Source organism: Dicentrarchus labrax, unplaced genomic scaffold (assembly GCF_905237075.1).
Source record: "Dicentrarchus labrax unplaced genomic scaffold, dlabrax2021, whole genome shotgun sequence".
Taxonomy (NCBI): Eukaryota; Metazoa; Chordata; class Actinopteri; family Moronidae; genus Dicentrarchus; species Dicentrarchus labrax.
Genome location: NW_026136708.1, coordinates 24897416 through 24918420, shown reverse-complemented (window position 1 = coordinate 24918420; position 21005 = coordinate 24897416). Strand labels below are relative to the sequence as shown.

Below are 21005 nucleotides of genomic sequence, written 5' to 3'. Positions count from 1 at the left end.
GTTTTAATCTCCAAATTCTTGCCGTAAGCACTGAGCCCAGTACCTGTCACACTTAGTTACTGCACTTTTAAGCAGGGATGAAATCTAATTTCAGTTTTGTTACAGGAACACTAATTTGGAAACAAAGCATTTAACCTTCTTTCAGTGACGAATTTGAGGTGCAGGGGCAAAAAAATAAATAAATAAGGGCACCAACACGCAGGAAGTGGTGATGCATTAATCGGGTACTGTATTGCGTTTTCTCTTCTGAATGGCACCAGAGAGGGCACATAATCATGTTTTACCTACCATAGGAGCATCCAACAGTGCACTTTTGTGCCAGTTTTCTTTTTTCTTTTTTACATACGGGCATCAGGGACCCACCAGAGCCTTCTTTCTAAATAACAGATTTTACAACAGTCATTTACTTCTAATAGGCCACGCTCAGTCTATCTGAGTTCATCACTTTTAGCCTCACAGTTGTTGGTGGGGTCGTGGGGTTGGTGCTGAACCAATATTTTCTGCAGTGACAGGATAACATTTGTACATATGTTGCCTCAAACACACACGGTTAAAGATGTGTACATACAAAACAGACCTGGGCTGTTCCCCATGTGTGGTGCATCTGCACGGAGATCCCAGGGGGGAGGAGGGGGAGTTTTAAGATTACAAGGAGAATAGAAAAAGCAGAGAACAACTCATTGAGACATGGCCAATGCGAGTGGGACCACAGTGAGAGACCAAGCACACACAGGTCCGCGGCGGGCGGAGGAGGCTGTGATTAATGATGTTCAAGCTGTGGAGGTGTCTTACTGCAGATCCAACCTCCCCCGTGTAACCTCCTCCTCCTCCTCCTCCTTCTTCTCCCTTCTCTCCTGCCGTTCACTTCTCCCCATCTGTTATGATACAGCTGGGCTCCCAATCGGTCACATTATCCTCCCTCCGCCTGGAGACCACAGCAGCCTCAGGACACAGCCCTGAACCAGGGCTACTTCAGCACCTGGGTGGCAGATTTCAACATTTACCTGACTGGATCAAGTGGAAATTTTTGGTGTAAAACTCGAAGAACTTCATCTTTTTTTGAGTGTTCACTGGGAACCTTCATATAAGCTGTGTGTGGTCAGGTGTTTGATTCAGCAGGGCCCCTTCCTGTTCCTCGTGCATTGTAAATGTCTTTGGGCTGTTCTCTGACACTTTTTATTACTGGAAGAAAGAAGCTGCTGTGAGGAATTTTACGTGACACAGATTTCTCACCTGGACGCTGAGGAGGCAAGCAGGATGGACTTGACTTACTTTTGGGTCCTAGCCACAACTCTGATGTTGATCCATCAGCATCAAGGTAAACCCACATTCAATATCTGACTGTAGTTTCAGTTAGGGTTCAAATAAGATAAAATATCAAGAATTTTCTCCCATATTGGTGATGTGCTGCTAGTTACTGAGGCTAAAAGACATACATGTAACATCTTGTTTTTAAATTGTTGAAATTGTAAGTGTGCAGTCTTTCTGCAGTCTGTAAAGACTGAGGAAACATTCTTACCTGAGCTAACATTTAAACAATTCTAGTTGCCCTTGTCATTGCTTGGGATCTTAGTGGCAGTAGTTGCAAGTTATTCCCTAAGGAATGCATTCAATGGACTGCTGTGTGAAAGCCATAGGGACTTCTTTCATGATCCCCAGTTCTATTATCGCCAGCATCAGGTCACAATTATCACCCGGCCAGTAAAATAAACATAATAGAAAACTGGTGGTTCTCAGACAATGCATCCTGATGACTTCGATGATTGGGTTTACTCAAGCACCTCCCAAGTCCACCTCCAAGTAATTCTCTTGGCAAATATTTGATGGATTGCTATGAAACTTGGTTTGTCAACATTCATGGCCCCCCCTCGGGACGATTTGTAAAACTTCGGTCAGGGTGTCCGCAGGGTCCTAAAATGTCTAAACTCCAATAATTGTCTTAAATATGATTTGGCAGATCTTAAAAATTTTATTTTTTTGTAACAATTTGCTTTGATTGTTTTGTTTTGTCATGATTTGCATCATGCTGTAACAGCTACAACAAAACTGACATTTCTTTGCCAGCATGGGTGTAAAATAGGTCTGAAATTGGATTCATAATGGTCTTTAAGAGTCTTGAATTCAACCTGTTGAAACCTCCAGAATTCCTGTTTGATGATCCTCTGGCTTTTCATCTAGCACCATCATCAGGTCAACAGTTTAATGTGTCAAGTTCTTTGGTTTATGGCCTAATACTTGGCTTTCCCATCAGCCTCGGCTGTATTCTTTGTTTCATGTTATTTAGCAAATGATGGCAAGTTAACACAAATTTTCATTTGGGGCTTCTTTGAGTAAAAATGGATGCAATATGAGTTGTAAGGTTTCCTTTTCAGAGGAATATAGGAGGGAATGGCAACTGAAGTGTAGCAGTGACAGAGGCAGAAAGAGAATTTAATGACTAACAGCAGCTTCAGTGCAAGAGGAGTCATAGTTTAACAAAAAGTCAATGAATCATGCTTTTATTTAATATTTCCTCATGCAGCCTTCTTGTTGCAGGGATGAATACACTCCCAAAAAATGTCTTCTTCTCAAGCAGTAACAGCAGAAAACACTTTCCAGACATCGGGCCAGCAGCAGGTTTTATTTAGCTGCAATTTATGCAAATTAGCTAAACTTACCTCCAAAATCTCTTGCTAAATTGAAAAATTGCCTAAAATTGACTCAATATTTGGTGTTCCCGACGGTAATTTGTACAAATACGCCCATTAGTCTTGTTAAAGGAACCACTCGAGTGTTGAGAAATCTTAAGGCTTGTCAATGACATTAGCTCAAGTACTGACAAGTTAAAATGAAAATCCTAAAATGCCACATCGAAGTCAAAAGAGATGGGGATAAAATGTTTAAGGCCTGTCCCCTAAGGAGAGAAGTGTTTCTACTTAAACTGACCAAGTCAGAAATCCACTCATTTCTGTCACGGGGAACAGCAAGGTAAAATACTGACATTTTTGTGCTTGCTGACTCCTGGGCAGATGTCACCTCCATCAAGTTGAATAAATACTTTTAGAGTAGGGTCTTGAGGGCCTCAAAGGAATCTCTGAGCACCCCCTCTGTCAACATCTCCTCTACTTTCCTGGATGACTTTCTCGTACATTTCCATTCCCTCTTTCTACTCTCTCCATCTTTCTTTCTCCACTATCCATCGCTTCGTCAGTCCTAATCTCTGCTGCCTGCTTTCTGTCCGTCGCGTGTCACAGCCAGACATCTGAGGCCTATTAGGGTTTGCTGCAGCTTTAAATCACAAGACAACACCAGAGTCTCTGCCTTTAAACAACTTGGACACTAAATAAAACCTAATAGCCCATATAACTACAGGAACGGGTGACTGAGCTGGGGAAATATGTCCTTCAATGCAAAACTCCTGCTTTTTAAAACATCTGGCATCTTTAATGTTTCAGTTTGTCCACAGGGTGGCTCCAGCGGAAAAGTTCTCCCTCAAAACAAAAGGGGTTATCCCATAGATAGATAAAGTCCAAACATGGCTTAGAAACCTTTTAACAGTGATAAGCATTGGTATTTATCTCTAAATGAACACTGTCAACTGTCCACATACATCCTGTAAAACTTCTAATAAAAGCAAAGTCCCAAATAGACGCGGGTGTTTATGGGTGCGTACCTTGACTTACCAGTAGGTGATGTAAGGGTACCCGTGTAGACAAAAACCACAAGTGCCCAGGCAACAATTAAGACATTTTACAAATAGCCTGCTTGTCTGATGTGTTTTTTTTTCGCCAAAAAAGTATTATTTCCACCTTTAAAATCATTAAAAAGGTATCTACAATCCATCCAATAGTTAATAAGATTTTCACTGATGGAGAAACTAGAATTATAATCCATAAAAAGACAGCAGTAGTAGAACTGATTAAAAATGTCTGTTTGTTTTTTTATCACAATGTTTGCTCAGTTGTGTAAGATATGCCTTCTACAGTCTGCAGTTCACACTGAATTAGGACTCATTACGTATCTCACTGAGTGGCTCCCAAACATTTTGGCATGATTCCGAATCAGCGTTTGCTTGCAGCTACTTGCACAGGTTGCATATTTCTACAACCTGTAAAAACTCATTCTCCCTTCTCGTAATGTTACATTAGAGGAAACAGAATTCACAAGAAAGTACTGGATTGGGTTCACACATTGGCGTTGGAGGTTATAATTCCATTGTTGAAGCTTTAATTTCAGAGCCAAGACCTGAGACTCACTTACTTTGGTTTTAGTGTTGAGGACAGCTTTGACTGCTATACCTAATGCAGAGTAAGATAAAGGCTATCAAATCCACAGATGAGCATCAAATGTGAACCTATTGTGACATCATCCATTGGTTTGTGGGGTACCATTTTGAAGCATCGAGTTCGGCATAATGGCCATTACCATTTTGGGTTTTCTGGAGCCAGCAGTGGTGATGTACTGCAAGTTGAGCTTTACAGTTTTGACTCATCCAGCAGGAAATGTCCTTGTATTCCTGATGAACAGTACACTAAAATATATTTGTGAAAAGATTTGATGCAAGAAATAATCAAAGCAGTGACAGAAATGCATTGCGCTAAAAGCATACCCTGTTTTATGGTCTATTTTACTCTAAATGAGAACATCATTTACTAAATGAACATCATGCTGTATGGAAGAAGACTGAAACTAGAGATTCAGACCAAAAACTCATCAGGAAACTGTTTACTGCGCTCATAAATCAAGTCAGAAGTTGGCTCATTTCTCCATAAGGCTCAATGCTGTTGGATTTCTTTCTTGCAACCAATGGAGCTGCCCCCTGCTGGCCATTAGAAAGAATGTATTTAAGACCCTTCCATGTTGGCTTATATACTGTCAATGGTTTAAAATGCAGTTTTGGTTCAATAAAACAGTTATTTGTGTGCAGGAATTCATTTCTGGGCTGGAAAGAGTTGCCGTTGTGGGCCTGTAAAGCCCACTGAGACATTTATGTGATATCTGGCTACGCAAATAAATAAAAAAAAATAAACATTTATGCAGCAGGAATTTGTTTTGTCTCCTTGCCTCTCTTGTTAATTCTCTCACGATGCCTTGGATTTACAATACATCAGCCTGACCCCCTTCTACAGCAGATACCACAGCCCTAACCCTAACCTTAACCATAACCCCAAAATGCTTCTTGATGTCATCACTTTGGAAAAACTTTGCTCACTCTGGAGGTCAGAAATGGTTCTCATACTGTAGCAGGTCTGCCGGGTGGTTGACTGCCCTCAGTGGCTCATCAGGGATTGTTGATGGAGAGGAGAAGCGCGTCTTAACTCCCTTCAGCCCAATCCGATTTTTCCAGCCTGTCTGGGGATTCAAACTGGAGACATTTGGGTTTAAAAAGCTTCAAATTAGGCTGAGAGTTTACATTGGCTTTCGTGTTGGCCTCAGCACCTTTATTACCTCCCAAGAAACTCGAGTCCACCAAGGCAAGAACAACACAGCGGATGTGAAATGCTCGATAGCGTGTTTAAACTCCAGACTGTGTTCTTTGACTGCTTACACGATCGCGCCGCTTCTACCTGCAAAGCGACTTCTGCCAATCCAAACAGCCAGCTCAGGGATTAGGCAGCTCATCCGCCTGTATATTGTCAAATATTGTCAAACCCTGTGGAGCCGGGCAGACTCTCTCATAACAGGGCAAGAAATTAAACTTTGGCTTGGCAGTCTCCAAACAGTGTACGAGCCCTGAACAAGGGTTTTTGCCTCTTGAGGTTTCCCCATATTTTCTTTTCTCCTCTGGAGCCACAGATATTTGCATGAACGCTTGCACATGGACACAAAGAATGCAAGCTGATAGGCACTTAGAGGAGCAGAAAACATTACGTGAAATAATGGGAGAAGCATTGCTATGAGGGGTCGCGCTGAGGATTGAATGGGTGCCAAAAGCGGAGACAGGAACCTAACGTCTAGGAAAAAGTTGCAGGTTTACGTCCATAAAGTATGATTCATTGCCTGTAGTGAGGAAACAATAAACTGCCAACCTTCAGCAGAGATGTCAGTTTTGCTGCCGTACAGAGTGAGAAGGGCACACAACCTATATCAGACATATAAAATCACACCAAAGGGCCAAAAAACATTGATCGAAATGAAAATTATTTGTGTGAAATCTTTACAAATTGTTGCCAAAATTATTTCACTGCAGCTTGAGTTTCCCCAAAAATTTTTTCTGCTTGGCTCGTAATACATAATTTGGTTAAACACAATGTGGCTTTCCACCATAAGCAGGAGAACAATGTTATTATATATGAGGTCTCTCCTCTCTTCTTCTTTGGACATCGATTAACAGGCCGTGAACAAAAGTTACGGCTCTGTGGTTTTCTTCTCGGTGCCGTCGCAGCTGCTGGAATCCGCTACCCGAGCCACCGATGCCGCTGCAGTGACACCAAAACCTATATATTGTGGTCTGTTGGTGGCAGACGATGTGGTATTGGCCATTTTAGTGGCACTGTTGTCCATGAGTGGGCCTTAATGAGAGTTTAAAGTCCGACTGAAATTAAAAATTTCATTTTAACCCTTTAGGATCACATCCTAAAACATTTTCTTTGTACTTTTTATATCAAAATCCAGCTATTTTGTCTTCCTGTAAAACTATCACTAGCATGAACTAACCGATTTCAACCAATAATATTCACCTGTTATTCAATTTTTATTCCCTGTCTTCAAACTGTCCTCTGTTGGCATCGGATGCTGCAGTCCGCTCTGGACGTGCTTTTCAGTCAAGTGGCTCTGTATATACATCGAGCCTGCAGAGTGATCTGCCACTGACATATTGTTCTGTTTGGAGGGGGATATAAAAGTTGGCTACTGCTGCTTTAACTGATCTGCTCATTAATAACAAGACACTGTTTAGATACCATTTCAGTTATAGCTAGTAAACACACACTAGAGGTATTACTGAAAGAAAAAGATCAAATAATAGGTGTAGATCTTTGTTCCAGACCGCTGTAGGGAACTGGGAAGCCAAAAACAAGACAGACAAGATATTAAACTGTCAATCATGACATTATGATGGTGAGGACTAAACGATGGGTGTTGATAGCTGACGACTCAATCTTTGCTCTGATGACTGATGATGAGTGGCCTCTCTGATGATGAGCTATTCCAGACTCGTGATGTCACAAGTTTTAGATGCTTCAAAGTTAGGGCTGCCCCCTGAGCAGTCGTGTTTTGTCAGTTGACATTTTTGTATACACATTTTTGAGCATAAAAGGGGAACTATAACTTAACTATAAGCCCCATTATGTACCTTCTCTACCCTAAAATAACAGCTTCACTACCATTTTGATCGTACAGGGTGAATGGCGCCTTTGTACGCCTGTTCATGCATGATGTAACTTTTGGTTACAAGTGCGTAACGCTTTACAGCATTAAGTCACACACTACCAACTATAGCAGGGATTTTGGTAAAACTGGATCAGATTTTATGGACAAAATGTTTTCTAGTTTTCAATTTAATTCAGTTTTATTTGTAAAGCGCCAATTCATTACAGAAGTTATCTCAGGACACTTTTCAAATAGAGCAGGTCTAGACCGAACTCCTTATAACATTATTTACAGAGACCCAACAGTTCCCTCTGATGCTCCACCTCAACTCTCTGATTTACAGTTTCCTGATGGACAGTAAAGTAACTGTTGCCAAATGTAGCTACTGTTAGCTAGTCAGCTTAGCCGTACTGCCCGGGATTGCCCAGGACTGGGGGCTCAGAGCACCAGGGGAGTGTTGGTGTTTCCACTGGCAGCACCGGAGCTTTGGGCTGCAGGGTGAGGGGTCAGTGTACTTTGTGGCCAATGGAATTTTGTTTTGAAATAAGATAACCAAAATAAAGAATCAAGCTGTTTCCCAACTACCACGTATGGAGGACATTTATAAGTATGTTCTTATTTTCAAATAAAAAAACAAAAACAGGATTTTTTTTCCCGTTTATTTTTTATTTTCAAAACGGGAAACGGCTTGCTTCCCAATTTTAGTTTTCTTGTTTCAATGCTGACGTGGAGCGGCGTCGTGCCAGAACCGGAACCGGGCTCAGCAGCTTCTATGGACGCAGTTAACGAGAGACTGAACAGGACGTTGATGGAGGAAGGCTAAGTAGAGAAAAGAAGAGAAGCTGCCAGAAAATAGTAAATTTCTGACTGACTTTTAGAGGTTGGCTAAAGAGAGCTTGGTGAAATAAAAGACTGCAGACAGACAGAAAGCTGGCCTTCTTGCTGTTGGACCAGTCTGTAATATTAGCTGCTTGCTGTGTCTCGTGTTGTTGCACTTGCTGGATGTTTGGCTCCATCCATTTACCACAGTGGGATAGCACTCCAAACCAATGAGAGCATCACTCACTCATTTCCCCTCAGTCTGGGGATTCTAACCGGCAACCTGTGGCTCCAACCTGCTTGTCTAAACCTTGTATGCCAGTTCTCTGCTCTACCAGCTGGCTCCCACAAGGATATTGCATAAGGGTGTGTTTGTTGGAGGGTATGTTATGACCGTGGATGAATGGTGCGACATCCCAATGCCAAATGGATTAAAACCCAACAGAATCTCTCCTGTGTCAGAACAAAACACCTCAGTTCTGCCGAGTTTGGCTTGGCAGCGCAGAAAGTGACCATGCAAACCCGTTTGCAGGGTTGTGTTTGCTTTCGTGTTGCAAGACAAACTCCAGATAGAGTTCACTTTTCAAACTTGCATCCAATCTGGGTTCCCTAAGTTCCCTAAGCCCAAATGTTGTATTAATATTTTTATTATAACAATTGTGCTTCTGCTTTTTATAACATTTAAGCTTTAACAGACCCAAATCAAGAAAACAGAAAGAAAACAAATCCCTTCATGAGCCCTCATTGTCGTATTCCAAACAGTACGGCGACTGACCCCACAGGAAGTCAGGGTCAAGCCTCAAGCTGGTAATTATCAGTGACTTTTAAGCTAGGCAGTAGTTTAGTATTTCGTTCTAGGGATATTGTGTCTCACCGTGAACTTTCTTGAACCACCGTGACGCCATTTGATATTTTTCTTTAACTTACCTTCTTAATTTTTGTTTATAACGAAAACACCAGCATATAATTCCTTGTGCAGCATTCTTGTCCCCCACCTCTTCCCGGTAGGGAGACTCATGGGAAACTGCTGTAAGGTGTCACGTGACCAACAGAGACAGCCAGAGCCGTCAGGTTCTTTCACCTGTATTTCTAACGTAATCAGCTCAAAATTGGGGCCCGAGCAGCGACCATGCCCTAATATCTCAGCTCCTAAGGCACTTTTTACAGATATGTATGGAAATCGGTCCGCAGGTGTATTATAATGATATGAACAAAAAAGCTTCTTGGACCCCAAACCCAACAGGAAGTCAGCCATTTTTAATTTAGTGGTACTTTTTGGTGATTGTGAAGATTTTTGCATGTCAGTCTGTATATAATAGCTACATTTTCAGGGTAATTTATGCAAACACAGCTAATGTGAAAACTACATTTAAGAAATGGATTTTCAATAATCAATTCCTGATTTAAAAAACAACCCTGAAAATCAGATTTTTTGTAGCTGGATATAATTCGTAGCATCCTAAAATATGATATTGAGAATGAGTTACTTGATGAGGTGATCTCTTTCCTCTGTCGGAAATTCTGCCATTTTTTACCAGCTGACGTCACCCATTGGTTTGTGGAGAACCGCTTTGAAACCTCGAGTTTGATCTTATAGTCGTCACCATGGCAGTTTGTTGGACTACGCGTTATCATGAGATTCTGTGACACGATGAGCAAACTGATGAAATCCAGCTGAAAGATCGTATGTGGGCCTTGAGAAACACTTTTTATTCCTTGTTTGATTTTTTACCATTTATTTTTCGGACACTTTTTTGACTTTTAGGACATGTGTTTGCTCCATGTGCTGCAGAGTGCTACAATCTCAGACTCTTGGCTTCTGTACCTTTGATTGCTTTGGAAGTTGGTGATTAAGCAATCACAGCAGTTGCACTTTTAACACTGTTGGAAACAAAAACACTAATGGTGTCCACGTTCGGTTTATAGTGTCCTGGGATTCTTGTTCCACTGATGTCAGATCAGGGGGAAAGCTTGGACCCGAGTGTCTTGGACAAATAACAGCTTCTTTGGAAACTTTACATGAATAACAACCTCAAGTATTTGATTCTCTGGGACACGGCAATATAAAGAACAGACCTATACCATTTATGGTGAAAAGAGGTGTTATTTTGTGCCTATGTGTAAATCGTGTAAATCCTTCTTTAGACGCCCAAACATTCCCCTGTGTGCACTGAGAGCAGGATCAAAGGCTGTCTGTGGGCTCTGTGGGCTTTATGAGTGTGTGTGTGTGTGTGTGTGTATGTGTGCTTTATTTTAATATGTACGTGTGTGCACTGGGTGTACGCGAGTACATTCAGGTGTAGAGTTACAGAATATTTCTGCTCACGCTGTGGTTGTTGTGCAGTAAAGTGGGAAGAGGCAGTGAGTTGTTCCAGCGCCTGTGAGGTCCCGGCCACATGGTCAAAACTCAAAAACAAAAGAAAAGACGGGTCACACACACTGAAGGGACGGACACACGAAACTGTGTGTATGCCTGATTCTCTTTTAATCATCTTCAAAAAATGTACCAGTGTATGTGTGCCTGCTCCAACCCTCAGTACACCTGTCAGTGAGAAGTTCGGATTATATTCACTATTGATTAATCAATTAGTTGTTTGGTCTATAAAATGTATTAAAATGATGGAAAGTCAGTTGAGCTTTGACGTCCTCAGATGTCATTTTATCCACAACTAGTCATAAAGGACTAAAGAAACCAAAAAATATTCATGTTGGAGATGCTGAAATAAAAGAGTTTCTCTAACAATTACTTAAATCAAATAATTTGACTGATCAGTTGTTGCAGCTCTAATAATGGCAAAGAAAAAAAAGTGCAATGTAACCAAGTTTAATATGGGGCCTTATGGACTCATTTCTGGAGCCAGCCTCAAGTGGCCGTTTGAGGAACTCCAGTATTAATTAGTAACTAAAATTTTTGCTGCTCCACCGTACACAGATAACGATATTATTGACTTTCTTCATAAGTAGCTAAGGCTATATTTACAACAGGAAACTGAAAGTTGGAGCAGAGCAGCCGGAGGACCAGAAAATATTTTTAAATATGATCCGATTTCTCCAAAATTCCTGAATAAAGTTATAAAAATCTGGCTCATTTTCACAACCTAAATCTTGTCTCATATCTGGTCTGATTAACAGTAAATTCATCAGAGCCCCATATCACTATAGTCCAAGCTTTACTGAAGCTGTGGGGTTGGCTAGAGGACGACGGTGTTAATGGCAATGAGCTCTCTGCAGGCTAACGCAAAGTTTACTCCTCAGAAGAAAGTGGACTTTTAGGGAGAGCCAAGCTTAAAAATATAGCTTATTTCAGACAGAGGATGTACTGAGGCTGCCTGAAGGGTCAGTATCAGATAAATAGGGATGTTTTCTGAAGAGTGAATCATGCAAATGCTGGTGGAGTCTCAGAATAAAGGCCTTTGCAAATCCATCATCTGATTAAAATCGTTATGCATAGAAACCTTGCACACTAAGAGTCCAATGGGCTTTATTAATTTATTAATTGCACGGTGTCAAGAGCAAGGAGAGTCTCACCTGCTGATAAGGGAGCTGTCTGCACCTGTTGTCTCTCAAGCCTCCTCTCTCGTTTCTTCCATTACTTCTTTCAACTGGAGGTTCCTCTGCAGGCTGTCGTCACTCTCTGCCTGCATCTTGCATCTGGCACTGCGGCTACCAGAAGCTGATCTGTCCCCCCTCTATCTCTGTTGTCCTCGTCCACTATTTGTTTTCACTGGTGCAGAACAGGAAATCGAACCTGTTTTTAAACGTGCGACAATTTAGGATGAAAACATGTTATATGTTATATATGCAGTTGAAAAGGGCCTGAGTTAACTTCTGTTACAGTTTGGCACGATACAAATAAAATTGAGTTGGACTGAATATGATTATATGTAAATGAACACAACAGGTTCACTTTAACTTAAAGTTCATCACGTTCTTTATGAGAACCAAGCAGGGACTGTTCTAAACTAATTTTAAGAAAATGAAGAGACTTGACATCTTTCAATTTGTCTGGAAAGGTAAATGTAACGATTGTGACAAAGCAACGGAAATATAACCAATAGACAAAACAATAAAGATAACTAACTTCCTGTTGCTTTTCAGCCTCTACCGCGTCTGTTACGAGCCCCACGGCGGAGGAGGGCCTCCTGGCGCAGCTCACCCACACAGCCCACCGGCGGGAGAAACGCTGCTCCTGTGAGAACCAGAAAGACAAGGAGTGTATTTTTTTCTGTCACATTGGCATCGTCTGGGTCAACACCCCGAGGTGAGTCTGCAAGACAAGGCAGAGTTTGTTTTCACAGTAACGGAGCGCCGCCGCATCGCAATCAATGTTACAGTTTTATAATGTGAAGATTAAACAAACGGAAGTTAAGAGGCATCAGCAATCTGTCTCCGAGGGTTCTTCTGCAGCAGTAATCGGGAGGTTCCTGGGGGAGGATGGGATGCTAGAACATAAGCTTTCACTTTTTTTACTGGCTCAGGGCTGCAAGTACAATCAACCATCAGTATTAAAAACACAATTCATATCATCCAAATTACAGATATATGCAAACACATGATTGAAAAAGTTTGACTTACAGATAGAAAAAACAAACAATTTAACCAATAAACCTACAATTGACCTATCTCACAATGTTAATGACAGGAGAAACAGTTACTGTATCTGCCCTGGGATTCGGATCCGCTCCAAAACTTTACAGGTTCTTTCTTGGCCCATGCTACAGCCTTCCAAGTTAATGGAAATTGAGCCAGTAGTTTTTCTGAAATCCTGAGGACAGACAAACGTGCCAAAAAAAAAAAAAAAAAAAAAACACAAGCTCTTTGGCAGCGCTAATGAAAGCTTTTTGGTTTAGGTGTTTTTTGTTCATCTACGTCTTAAACAGTCACTCGATTTGAAGCTTGAATAGTTCATGCCTGTGTTTAGATTACAAATGATGACTTTTAAAGACTCTTTTGGTCAACTGATAATGCTTAAAGGGCCAGTGTGTAGGATTTAGTGGTATTCTGGGATGGAGCAAGACGTTGTAAACATTCAGTGCCTAGCCCAGACCTAGAGAGGTCCAGGGGGCATTCTCTCCTGGGGAGATTTCTTTTTTGAATTGACAGCAGATATATGCACTGTTTTTCGAGCCATTACAGATAATTCTGTTCATCATTTGGGAAAAACATGAGAAGTCACCAAGGAAGCAAAATCATCCAGTAGAGCCTACATCTTATTGAATATCACCAGAGAGTGAGGACGGAATATGATTTCTGCAGAGTCCTGTCCATATATAACAGACAGAGCTTCCAGGTCTGAAAAGTGAAGCCAATGCGGAAGTGTCTTAAACCTGCATTCTATGTAATGACCAGCAGGGGGAGCTCCATTGGCTGGAAAAAAAACCAGCACACCGATATCATTCAGTCTTAGTCTTATTGCTTTGTTACAGTAAACATAGAAATAGAAATAAAATCATCTCAGCATTATTAAATCAGCACAGAAACTTGATTTTTCTCATTCCTTGTTTATCTTCTTAAATTGCCTGCCATCAAATCGGAAACCAGGCTCACTTCACAATTGGTAACAATTAACTTCATTTTAGTTCAGTGTGCACAAGCAATGAGTGAGCAGTTAGATGTGGTGGAGCTAATAAGAAAGAGCACCTTTCCTAACGAAGGGTAATTTCTGCCACGTTTCCTCTTGCTTTTTCTAAATAGCCCGTTTTAACCCCTTTAACACGAAGCCACTGAGGACACCGCAAAGAGTCTGAAATCACTGTGGTCGGACCCTGATCTGCCCAAAACCACTTAACTTCTCACAGACTGCTGCCATGTCTCCGAGTTCACATGATTCATGATGATTTCTGCCATCAGTGACTTTACTGAAGGCCTGTGGATTGTTTTAGTTGTTTATATTATATTTACCATGTAGTGGTGAACACATAACCATCAATAATAACAAGGTTGACTTATTTAGGCCTCAAATTGGAATTTTTCCCCTCAATTTTCTATCCAAAATATCAGCCCTTTAAACCAATTTAATCAACTTTTGTTTCACAAAACATACGCTGTGTTGTTTGACGATAAACTGTATACTGTTTATTCCATGCCAAGCCAATGAGTGGCATTTGAAATTAATTAACTTGAGAGGGAGTAAAGGAGAGGTCTCACCAAAATAGCTTCCAGATATGAGCCAAAAACAGCTCCTGCTGTGGTGGGACCCTCTCACTAAGTCTCAGATTGTTAGTTTAGTCTAAACATAGAAGTGTGGTAAAATGCAATCTTCCTGCCTTCATCATAAAGACTTTTTTAAACAGCACTGGCAGTTCCCACCATCACTAACTACACCACTAAACCCTGTGGGCGACAGCGAGCTCTCCTGCAGCACATCCTGCTGAAACACAATTTTCTTCAAATGTGTGAACTAGTTTACATGTCCTTGACGTAGTCTAGTGATTTTTCTTCCCGTTAACAAATCCCCTGTGCAGCCAAACCGACAACAAAAATATAGACTAACACCCAACTTATCTTTAAGGGATGTCAGTTAAACGTACTCTTTCAGTATAAATGTTATTTTTAAAAATCCGATTTTCACACAGATTTGTGTTGATTAGATTTGTTTTTGCAGATTTTCATCCTCACAAGTGTAAAAATAAACACTGAAATCAGTCAGGATCCTCCAGCCATCCAAAAAGGCCACGATCCAAACTAAAGACAGGCTAATGGACAACAGTGAGCCTCCTCCGGGATAAAAGTCACCTTTGGTGAACTCAAACAAACACAGTTTACATAACATCTGCCATTTGGTGGACAGATTTATCCAAAGCAACTTCCAGCCACACAACAAAAAAATTATCATTTTATGTCCTTAGCAGGGTTGAACAACCTTCAACAAACATTGCTGTAAACCCTACTGACTGAATTCTACAGTACAAACCAGTATGTTTGCACCATCACAATGGCGTTTTTGAGCCTAGTCACAATACTGTGATCGGATGTATTAAGATTACTGTCATATATTTCATGAGACTTGAGACTTCAGCTGTCGAATAGCAAAACAATCATGATGTGATAACTTTATTCAAAGTGGACAGAAACAAAATACAATTTCCAAAACTGTTTGCAAACAATAAATCCTTAATTCACTGACATAGATAATAAAAACAGCAAACAAACCACAGAGAGGCTGTGATAACAACAACTAGTGCTAAACCCACTGTGAATCAACACCAACGCAGCAGCTCTACAGAGCCTTTTAGCCTCTTTTAGCTCATAGCTTTGCTTTTATGGTAAAGACTCCACTTTATCTTTATATTGCAAATATTTGCTACAATATTAATGTTTTAAATCTCAGGTATAAGCTTTAAGAATTAAAAGAAACATTAGCATTGAACATTAAAATACTTGGTCGTAATCGTAGTCCAGGGTTTTCCAGTATCGTCCAATATCTATGTTGTTGTCCGCCAATAAAACTGCACATAAAACAGTTTTAAATAGAGACAAGTATAGTAGAATAAGAGTCCAACAGGATTTTGGTGCAGCAACTAAAAGGGAGGCGCTCACTGACCCTTTGACAAATAAGTGAAGACTTAGAAGTGGAAGTGAAGCCAACACAGTTGTAAAAAAAAAAAAAAGTTAACAAAGGGAAGAAAGCAAAATAAATGATGTTGTGGAATTGAGCAGACAGAAGCCGAGTGTTGATGGAGGACGATGGAGAGCAGAGGAAGGCTGGGAGATGAAAGGGTCACATTTTATCACCGGCCGCAAAGTGGAAATGGGATCCAGATGTTTTACTGTTTGATAAAAAAAAGACACAACGGTTTTCAACAGTGTGATCAGTCTCAAATGATTTGTCCAATCTAAATTCAGTCCAACTGCCTGTCAAGGTCAAATATGCGACACAAGTGATGCATTTAAAAAATATATATTTTAAGGTATATCCTTGTTTTGACTTTAAGGTAATGCTGGTAGTTGTCCCTGTGGTTTAGTTAACCCCACTACTAATCCAGCGGTGGATCCCCCTCAAACCTGCAGCCAGCTGAGAGCCGGCTGAAGCCCGGTCACACTGGCACCAGATGGATTAGTAGAAGACTGATTCACTGCAGCTACACGGTAGTCAAATAAAAACTATACCTCAAAGAATGTCAAACTATTCCTTTAACATTTGTGAACTCAAGTCAACACGTTCCCAAACCCTGATGCTGCTTTCTCCTCTACAATCAAAGGTAGTTTTAATAACCACTTACTTAATGATTGGTAGCAGAAACACAAGTTTTTAAGTTGATTAGGCTACTCATAAAAATGAACTCATTCCAACTAGTTTTTCTATGTAATTTATGTCAACATAACGTTTGCAACTTCAAAGGTTTATCTAAATCAGTCATTAATAAGTTTTATCTTGCAAACATGCATTTATTTAATGCATGACGACAGGTCCACTAAATTACTTTTGGGTTGCAAGCCACTGACATGAAAGGGTAAATCACAGAATAGTTTCAGGAGGGCTTTGAACATCACACAGTAAATTCAACAAATACTTATTCTGTCTTCCAGCCATGTGGTTCCTTATGGATTTGGTTCGATCCGCCTCAGGAGGGACCTCGGCCGCTGCCTCTGTGCAGACACTCAGGATGCCGAGTGTTTGAGCTTCTGCTCCGTCTGGACGCAAACCGAGTGAGGACACACACATAAATTACCATCATATTCTCAGACTGATGAAATACACTCTGACTGTTCTCATCCCATTTTTTTGTCCTCAGAGTGGACAACGCTATGGTGAAGAGGAAGGCCGACAAACGTTTGAAGAGATACAGAGGCGCACTCTGGGAAAAAAGGAGCCGACACGCACTGAAACCCCAGACCTGAGAGCGAGGAGGAGCAGCAGTAACGGAAGAAATAACACAAATGGACCCTTTAGTTCGTCTTTCTACCCTGATGACAGTTTGGACGTGTACAGTGTGTTTGTGATGTTAATGTAATGATGGTGAAGTATTAAGGATAGGAGCGCTGACTACCAATCGGCTCGTCTTTCCAACATTTGGCTGATGACACGCAGGGAGGGAGTTTGAACCTGTGACCTGTTCAGTTACCGGATGATCTCAGTTCATTTGTAGCACTGAGGGACGGGAAAAAAACATTTCACTTGAGGCTGCGAACGGAAGACCACAGCCTCGGGGAGAAAGGCCCTGAAATTAACAACGTTTTGGTATTTCAATTGTAAATTCTTCCTGTAAAGTGTCACTCAGCTCTGTCGTTGTTGGCTGAAAACCTCACATCTCCACAACAAACCTTGTTTTTAGCAGCCGCACATTGTCCAAGACCGGAAAAATATAGATCACACAGAGGAGCGTTCACATTCAGAGTGTTTGCATGGACACTTTCAGTCATTTCTATAATGTTTGAGAGAGGGCTGTCAGAAAGCTTTGTTAGCATCGTTTAGACGAGTGCTGGAGAGCTGGAGAATACAGTTATTTTGAGTAAAAAGTCGTAATATGAGAACAAAGTTATAGTTTTATAAAAAGGTCAATGCACAATCCACATAGAAAAATGTCTTACTGTCACTATATCGGGCACGATAACGGTAATCTGTCATCAAATTTTTACCGGTGGGACTCTACTTGCCTTTTTCTTAAATATTCTAAACTTTATTCTTTAGATATTACAACTTTTTTCTCAAGAGTAAATCTTTCTCTTTAGAATATTCTCTAAATCCCAGATGTATTTTTGTCGTCTTATAGATTTGTCGTTTTGACGAAGAATAAGCTGTTACGAACATTGTGTATAAGTATTATGTGATACAAGCGGGTTCTTGCAAGGAAAGGTTGCTCTGAAATCCTTCCTGCTCGTCACCGTGCACAGACAGACATTTTTAAAGCACTGCAAAGCAATCACTGGAATGGATCCTGCATCTCCGGCAGGTTTCGTGTCTCTGCAAGCTTTACGGCGTCCTGAAACAACGAGGCTGAGCATGCAGTAGCCATAGAAAACAGTGTGGTCACATTTGAACAGGAGTTCTGAGGTTTTCACCTAACAAGAGTGTTCCTGCAGCTGTCGGTCAGTCGTTCTATTGTCACAGCTTTATAAAACCTTTGTCTGAATGTGAATAATAATATATCTATCTCTAATAATACGTCTCAGTTTATGAAGAAAAAGTGTCAAAAGAATGCAACAACAGCTCAATAACCTCGCCACGAGTTTCCAGCGGAGTTGTTGTCAGTCTTTTATTTAAGCTTTATCGATACTTTTACTTATTCCTCCAACATGGAACACAAAAATATTTATTTACTGTCCACTGAAGTATACTCACAGTGGTGTAATCTTCCTCATACGGAATATAACCATTTAAATACACAGACCTCTCTGCAGTACTGCATTAAGTGTCACCTGCTCAGTAGTAGTCAGTCTGCCATTAGAGGCGGGGAGAGGCCGGGTGGCGACTTGAACTTTGGCAGGAACCGCTGATCACCTGCGACCATATAAGCAGTCTGCAGGTTATACAGACCCTTTATACCCGTCATAAAGCCACAACTCTCTCAGTGCCCTCTCACTTTTTGTTATGAAAAATCTGTAGTTTCTTGAGGCAAAAAGATTTGATTCATCTGATCACATAAAGTCTGTCCTTTCAAGTTAAACTCTCTATAGATATAAATAATCAAATTTAGGATAGCTAAATTCCATTTAGCTGCTTCAGCTGTAGGTATTGTGCGTTCTGGCTCAGGCCTTACTAGGACATTTGAATGGAACGGAGCCATTGTTCATTTTATTGGTAACTCCTCTGCTTTTCCTTGTATGACAAGTCAGAATGTCTGCTGTGAAAGAGGTTCAATAAAAACAGTAGCATCTATATTATGCAGAGGTCAGCAACCTTTACTATCAAATGTGCTATTTTTGGTCAAAAACAATTCTGTCGGAGGTGTAAAACACATGAGCCTTATAATGCTAATTTCTCACTGCAGATCAAGCATAGCAGTAAGCCAGCTGCATTGGTGGTAAAAGCAAACAAATGTGTCCACACAATATTAAATTCCTCTGACACTCTTCTTTGTTTTGGTTTTTGAATCCATAGCTAGCCTCGCTAAGAGGACTAAAGACTACAAGCCACCACTATTGAGGTTCGGCAAAATACAGAGGAAAAGAGGCCAGGTCAGGACGCTGAAGATACTGAGCTTTTCTCTCCCTGATAACACTGTGTAAACTCCAACTCCCAAGAGGCTTACCCTCAAAGCCTGATGGGAGACGGAAACATTTTTTCCAGATAAGTTCTGATGTACCAAACATTTAACTCACATGACTGATGAGCTGTTTCTATAATACAGCCATAATCTCACATTATTACATTAAACAAGCAGCCTTGTCAAAAAAAGACCGATACCATTCAGTCTTATGGAGAAATTAGCCGACTTCTGACTTGATTTATTATCTCAGTAAACAGTTTACTGATGAGTTTATGGTCTCAATCTCTAGTTTCAGTCTTCTTCCATACCGCATGATGTTCATTTAGTAAATGATGGTCCCATTTAGAGTAAAATAGGCCATAAAGCAGGGTATGCTTTAGGACGGGGCTACCTTGTGATTGACAGCTCATTCTCAGTGAGTCCGTCCAGCTCAACGCACCAAACTCAGATCAAACTGTTAAACTAGGCAGTGCTGATCAGATATGCATCCAGATTATGTTACTGCGTTGACTATTTCTCAAACCATTGATTATCTCAATGAACTAACTCCTAATAATCACATAAAGTAGTGTACTACTCCTTTTAAAGTTACACCTAAATAGCATCTGTGGAAAACAGACCTTTACACAAAGTATTAAATATAATTCTACGAACTCAAAAAGTTTAAATTGAAAGTGTTGTATTAACATCACCCAATTTTAGTGAAATTATCCTTCTGTTCTACACCAGCAACGGTCACATGAAGTTGGATTGAGCTCCACTGGGCAGTCAGAGGTCACAGTGAGCTGATAAAGTGTCAGTATCTCTTCAGCAGGGTATAGATGGGGATGTTGAAAGGCTCTGAGCCCTCATTTCAGCAGCCACAAGCTCAGAGACACTCAGTGAAAAATTTACCTGACCATCAATCTCGACGTGTTTCGGTTTTGTGCGTGCTGTTTTGTCTTACACTGAGCTCACACAACAGTGGAAAACGATGAACTTTAACAAAGGCTGTTATCCAAACCTCCTCAGGCTGAAACAGATTAGTGAAGTAGTTTCTTATCTGTGCCAAGTGAAACATTCAAAGAGTTTTGTTCCAAAATAAGGCAGTAAAACATCTCCGTACACAGGATTACATACGCAAGAGACATCTCAGCGAGGGTTGATATCACATCATTAAAAACACATAATGCTGACTTTTTAGTCCCAGAGAGCAGCAGGTAACTCTCAGACTTGGCTGACAGAAAACATTTAAGATATATAATATTCATCATATTACTAATATATATATATATATATATATAATGAAATCCAGTGGTTCGTTGCAAGCTGTGGAACATAACTCTTTGTTTCGTTTTGTCCTGATGTTCAGCCACATAAATCTCCATCTGTACAACTGCTTTTGTAGGATGTTCTGAATGCAACCTTTTAAAAATGTATAGCAGCATCATATCTGTACGTATGTTGATTATTTTATTGCAGGATATTTATTTTATTAAAGATTTTTAAATTACTTAAACACATTAAAAACAACCCTTGAATGACGTCTAATTGTGGTGATTTCCAAACAATAATCTAATATTTCTATGGGTAATCAGGCAGAATGAAGAGTTTGGCTCCACCAGACTGACCGAGAATGTTTCTTATTGGTAAAATTTCCAGGTTCAAAGAGATCTGATGGGAAAACCTTAAAACCGCCAAGTATCTCCAATATGAATGAATATTATTGGCCGATATGATCCATTTCTGTAGCTTCGGGCTAAGCTT

General features: G+C 40.6%; 1 protein-coding gene across 1 annotated transcript; it reads left to right on the top strand.

Annotated features, from left to right (window-relative positions):
• Nucleotides 1-699: 699 nt before the first annotated feature.
• Nucleotides 700-20782, top strand: si:ch211-202p1.5 (uncharacterized protein LOC103909337 homolog). Its single transcript, XM_051409503.1, has 4 exons — nucleotides 700-1318; nucleotides 12208-12370; nucleotides 16639-16758; nucleotides 16845-20782. Exons 1-4 carry the CDS (start codon nucleotides 1258-1260, stop codon nucleotides 16948-16950), a joined length of 450 nt encoding a protein of 149 aa, XP_051265463.1. The 5' UTR covers nucleotides 700-1257; the 3' UTR covers nucleotides 16951-20782.
• Nucleotides 20783-21005: the final 223 nt, after the last annotated feature.